Raw genomic sequence first — 6,000 nt, 5'->3', positions numbered from 1 at the left:
GAATTCGAATTTTTCCACATTTATTTATTCGGGTATATCATATACTTCTATGACCATGAGGAACCCTGCCAATTAACTTGTAGTCGGAGAAGTGATGTATTAATCATGTCATCCATTTCTAGGATATCTCAAATTCAACCTTCTTCCTTGTAGCGAAAAAGAAAACAATAGGAATTCTACAACACACTGCAAATTCTTCGATTAAATTTCAAAAACGTTCGAAAGTGCTAACCACAAACTCTTGTGTTTTTGGTTTTTTTGTTGAAGCATTGCCTTTGGTAAACGATTGACATTAAAGAACAATTAAACCATAATTTGATTTCATATTAGATTAGAATGGAGGCCGAAGGATGAAGTCTCTCCGAGTGTGCGTGCGTGTTTTTAGTCATCTAAAATTACAGCTCGAACTGTTTATATTACATTGGAAAAGGAAGGGGGAAATGGGCCGATTTCATCAACAACAAGCATTCTTTTCCATTGCTGAGTCATTTTAAGTTTATAAAACGATATGTTTACAATCATCTCAAAATCAATCAACAAATCATTTCTCTATAAAACCTGATTCAAACAAGCATCATGTACAGAAAGAGCACCAAACAAGAAGCATCATAGAAGCCCTCCCACCCCCCTCCCCTATATGGTCCACATATATGCAGTGAGTTGTCCACGTTCTCAGCCCTAGTGTTCATACCAGATGACTTCACAGTTTCATCTAGAACCCAATCAGCAAAGCTTACGCCAAGCTGAAGCATGAAAATAGTTTTATAATGTTTTAGTATCAGTACCTTCTGAAACTCTCTTAGATTTTACTGGTATGCTGTTGCTGGCATCATCTTCAAGATCGCTAAAAGAGATATCTTCTTCATTCCCCTCAGGAATTATGGTCTTGTAACCACCCAAGTCAGAATCTTCCTCATTTAGCCAGTCATCCTCGTCCTCTTCATAGTTTGGAACCACTGTTCTCAAAGATGAACCAACTAGCTGCACATCCTTATCCTCAGTTTTTATCACTGTTTTCTCTTCAATAGCAGACTTATCAACAAAGTGCATCTCCGTACTCACAATTGGGTGCTTCACAGTCTCATAATCCGTTGTCGTGATAGTGGTCTGTGCAAAATCAAATGTCCTGGCACGCTCAAAACCTTCATACAGAACATTATTGCCATCTTTTACACGAGCACTTCCAAACCAGTCAGAATCTGGCTTGGTTTGCTTATGTAGTTCCTGCATCCACATTGCTCTAGCTTCCATTACCTGCAAGTAGTGGGTGTATTGCTTGTAACTACAGAAGCTTGTGAATTTCAAATATCTCAGGACAACTACGCTAATGCCTAATGCACATAGGATAACATCAATCATCAAATAAAAATGCAGCAACATTTCTCCACAGCTGCACAATGAAAACATACCCTTATATTAAAAAGCTATTGCAGCATATGCCAACCTATCCAGGTTGCTCTTACCCAGGTCATTTGCACGATAAAAAATTTAACCAATTACCGATCAAACCAATAAATCCTGAGAACTTGATATAAAATGCACTATCAATTTGCCAAAAAGAATAACAAGATAATCCTCTTACTTTTCCCTTCAGCAAGGTCATATGTTTTTTCACTCGCTGTACTTCATAAATTCCCTGTCCCCTTCAAATACATATCTATACATATACTGGATACAGCTGCCAGCATACCTAATCATCTCAAAATGTTGCAACAACAGACGACAGAAGATAACAATTTACTTCGAAAGTGTTCCCAAGACTCAACCAGCTTATAGCTAGAGGAAGAATCAATCACAACTCACAAGTATCACTGATGTGTTTATTAATGTATTCAAGCATACATTTCACTAGATTGAACCTTCAGTGCACCGAATTTATACCACCTAATGGAGACTCAATGATTGATCTTATTTGATGCGCTCGTAGATGAAGAAGTAACAGTGAAGATACACTGGAGCAAAATATACAAGGATTGCATTTCTAAACACTGACATTCAACAGATTTCTATTATGCAATAAGTAAAACCATGAAGACATAAATCGATGATCATTTTGTCAAATTCTCTCATAAAAACATGGGACAAAAATTGGAAGAATTTTTTTATTTTTTTTTATCTTCAATAGAAGCAACTAGATTGGAGGTCTGATCTTAATCATTGATAAAGGATGTGCATGCAATAGGAAAAAAAAAGTTTATCAAGGTCAACAAGTATGAAGTCAGATTGATCCTACATATGGAGGAGTTGAGAAATATTTAAGTTGAGAAGTTTGAATAGTGGAAATTTGTAATCCATGTTACAAATTTTCTACCAAAACTAAAGTGATGACTTGAGTTCATAAGGAATTAGAAACTTAACGGGACTAGAAAAATATTACCTGAGGTGTGGACAAAATTTCTGCATCGTGCTTGTGGAGTCTAGAATGCAGAAGAACAAAGTAAACTTTCCAGAAATAACTCTCAGTCATATGGCAAGGGCAAAGTTCGATTCTGAGAGCAGCTAGTCTGGGAGCAAATCGTTCAATAGCCAAAGCATGCTTTCGTTGAGTATCGGACAAGTCAAAATCTAAAAGAAGGTGAAAAAAGAAGACTATATTATAGGTGTTCATGTAGCATAAATCACATAAGCAGAGATCAAGCAGACTATCACTAAATAAATATAAATCAAGTATAAACACATCAAAAGTAACAATTAAGCACACTTAAAGGGACAAGATGGAACTTAGCCACCAAGTTATGATTGAAACATGTAAAAAACCATTCTAAATTAATTTGAGGCCATTGAATCACATATTCAATGTACGTGATCATATTCGAACAGCAGAATTCTTACTACAGAACCACTAATTCTGAGTCGTGCGATGTTTTGATATGATTCAAATTACAGACAATGCTAAAAAAGATGATAACAAAGCACTGCTTGCTTCGACATTCCATACAGCACAATTAAATACACAACCAGGCCCATTTATTAACAAATTTTCCACATACAATTCAAATTACAGATAATGCTAAATAAGATGACAACCAAGCACTGCATGCTTCGAAGTTCCATACGGCAGAATTGAACACACAACCAAGCCCATTTGTTAGCTAATTCTCCACTTACCAAACGAATTCCATTACTTGTTTTCGTGCACGAATCGAATCCACACAAAAAGATATAACCCATCTGTTCCATGCCCGAACTTTCAATTAGAACCCTCTCTTAGTGCCAAGAACCTACTTCTTACTGAGGCAATAATACATGTGCAATGCCACCTCTAATGAGAACCCAATCTAAGTCCATAGGGCATCACCATTTGCAGCACATTTAGCACAAGAGTATAGCATTATGCAAAGAGAGATATATAATCCAATTAACAACTAGTAATGCTCCAATAATTAATCACAAAAACACAAAACAAATAAAAAAAAAATTAAATAAAAAAACACTGAAACCCACCATCTAAGTCCTCTTCTTCATCAAGAGGAAAATCCAACCAAGTTTCTGGATGCATAGCGATATTCCTCGCAAATGCCAAAACCTCATCGGTAATCCCTATCGCTCCTTCTAGCTCCCAATCGTCATCATCACCATCCTCGCCTCCAAAATCTTCCGTCTCCAATTCCTCCAAATTCTCTCCTCCAAGATTTTCTCTCCCATTTTCCTCCGATCCAAACGGAAAATAATTGGACGCCATTTTCGACATGTTCCTAAACCTTCCTCCGATCTCTGAAAAATCGTGCCCGATCCTCGAGTCAGACGGCTCTCTTTCCTCGCAAGATGATGCGGATCGATCGGAGGGCTGTGATTGGTCCAAATTAGAGACTGACTGATCCGGTGGAGGCGCGAGAAAAGAGGCAACACCCCAAAGTTGACGCGTTAGGGTTTGCTTCAATTCTGTAAGATCCTCCTTAACGCCTCTACGCTCTTCTTCTTCTTCTTCGACCTCTGATTCCTGTACTTGCACTTCGTTGATGATTCCATTTTCTCTTCGTCTTTCTTCTTCATTACGCTCTACTGGTGAGGAGTTGTTAGGAGTTTTAGATGCGATATCGTTTTCAGAATGGTCGTCTTCATCGTCGAGTCTAAGGGATGTAGCGATAGAGCGAGCCAGCCATGACATGGCTTTGGTTTGGGGAGGAGGGAGAGGGGAGAGGGGTGAGAAAGTGATTGGTGGAAAGGTAAGGGGTCGATTTAAAATTAAAAGTTCGGTTGGGGGGAATCTAGTGCTTCAATCGTTCTGTCTTACATCCAAATAGATTTCCCCACGATGGAAGGGAATTTCCTTTATTTCGTCGTAAGAAAAGTGGAGGGTTTTTTTTTTTTTTCTCAAAAAAACACATAAAACATGTGTTTTCAAAACAAGATTCACTTTTAATTAGTTAGCATAAGAGATAATTAGTATTTATTTAGTTTTAAAATTTAAAATAGCTTTTAAAAAAATTATTAAAATTGTCCCTCTATATTTCTTTATTTTAAGAAGTCTTGGGTTTTACTATTTTATTTTTTTACTATTTTATTTTTATTATGCTACTTTGAAGATAAAAACTCAAGAAAAATAGTCCTTATATGTTGACTATTAAAATTTTATGCCTCGGGCAGTGAATGAGGTTGGAAACATTTAATTTGTATTAAAAAAGAATTAATTGAAATGAGTTGAATCAAAGGAATTAAATAGATGAATTCTATTTGGTTTTATTTTTGTTGGAACAAGATAAGTTTAAATTAATTGATTATGAATAATTTTGGTTTTTTTGGTTTGATTTCTTGGTTTTTTTTATTTTTACAATTTAAAATCAAAATCAAAATCAAAACCAAACCAAACCAATTCTTTTTTAAAAAAATCTAACTATTTCTTCTCAGTTTGATTTCTCAGCCAACATTTTAAATTAATTTTGGGTTAATTTTTCTAGATATTTTTATAAGAATATATCGGGTCAATATTTTGGCTTCTCAAGTCAATTTGTATAAATATCATGTATACTTCAATTATTCTATGCTCACCTCTATCCATGCCTTCAGGGTGTTACTTCCTCTTCTTTTAACTTTTTCCCTTGCACTCAAACCAAATTCCTCTCTATCAGATTTTAAGCAAACCTCTTGTTACTTATATTATTACTGCTGCCAGCAATAATTAAATTTGGTTTCTTTTCATGTTTTAAAAATATTTTAAAAAAATTATTATTTTTATTTAATTTATCTTTAATATTTTCAAATTATTTTAATGTATTGATATAAAAAATAATTTTTAAAAACTAAAAAAATATATATTTTTTAATAAAAAAAATATATTTTTTAATAAAAAAATATTTTAAAAAATAATTATACCTTAATCATCCTCTAATTGCAATGAAGCAAGGAAGAGATACACTGCATTTTTTAAATTTTAATTATTTAAAAAAAAATTATTTTTTTATTTTTAAATTATTTTGATTTACTAATATTAAAAAATAAAAAATATTATTTTAATACATTTTTAAATTTAAAAAAAAAAACTTTAAACCATTATTACTAATACAATCTCAATCATACTCTTCACGGGGCATAGTCGAGTGGTTAGATCTGATCCACCATGCAATGAATGCATGGTGGCTTGATTTTACCCTGTATGTATTGGATATAATATAATATTTATGAAGCCAAAACTTGGGCAGGCTACAATCGGTCCTCGTGGTCACATGCTGGGCTGGCTTACTTATCTGGGATACTTTGTATGGCTTGTACCACTGCCTGGGTCATGGATGGTACGAAGGGGCCTGAGCCTAAGAAAACAAGAATACATGCGACAATTTAAAGGTCACACCCGCCACCTCTGTGTTGTCACAAGATAAAAGATAAAAGGATTGTTTTTAATTGTGACAGTGATTATATTTTGAAGTATATTTTATTTAGAAATATATTAATATAATATATATTTTTTATTTTTAAAAAATTATTTTTTATATTAACATATCATCTAAAAATATAAAATTTTAATTTTAAATAAAAGAACATGAAAATTTTAATTTTTTAAAA

The 6,000-nt window shown here is 33.8% G+C and overlaps 1 protein-coding gene across 1 annotated transcript; it reads right to left on the bottom strand.

Moving 5' to 3' along the window:
• Positions 1-449: 449 nt before the first annotated feature.
• LOC133683135 (uncharacterized) lies at positions 450-4,230 on the bottom strand. The gene is made up of 3 exons (XM_062106664.1): positions 3,445-4,230; positions 2,378-2,565; positions 450-1,254 (listed from the first exon to the last, which is right to left on the bottom strand). The coding sequence occupies exons 1-3, from the start codon at positions 4,106-4,108 to the stop codon at positions 763-765; spliced, it is 1,344 nt and encodes a 447-aa protein (XP_061962648.1). The 5' UTR covers positions 4,109-4,230; the 3' UTR covers positions 450-762.
• Between the last annotated feature and the right edge of the window lie 1,770 nt (positions 4,231-6,000).

This window comes from Populus nigra, chromosome 2, assembly GCF_951802175.1.
Source record: "Populus nigra chromosome 2, ddPopNigr1.1, whole genome shotgun sequence".
NCBI lineage: Eukaryota > Viridiplantae > Streptophyta > Magnoliopsida > Malpighiales > Salicaceae > Populus > Populus nigra.
Note: the sequence above shows the minus strand (reverse complement) of the source record. Positions and strands in the feature narration are given on the sequence as shown.

What these genes read in the sequence shown, in the direction of transcription:
- LOC133683135 (XM_062106664.1), bottom strand. Translation starts at nt 4,108, where the DNA reads ATGTCATGGCTGGCTCGCTCTATCGCTACATCCCTTAGACTCGACGAT. An exon ending in TGAAGAAGAGGACTTAGATG is followed by an intron (nt 2,566 to 3,444) that starts GTGGGTTTCAGT and finishes ACCTTCTTTTAG; the next exon opens with ATTTTGACTTGTCCGATACT. An exon ending in AAATTTTGTCCACACCTCAG is followed by an intron (nt 1,255 to 2,377) that starts GTAATATTTTTC and finishes CACTACTTGCAG; the next exon opens with GTAATGGAAGCTAGAGCAAT.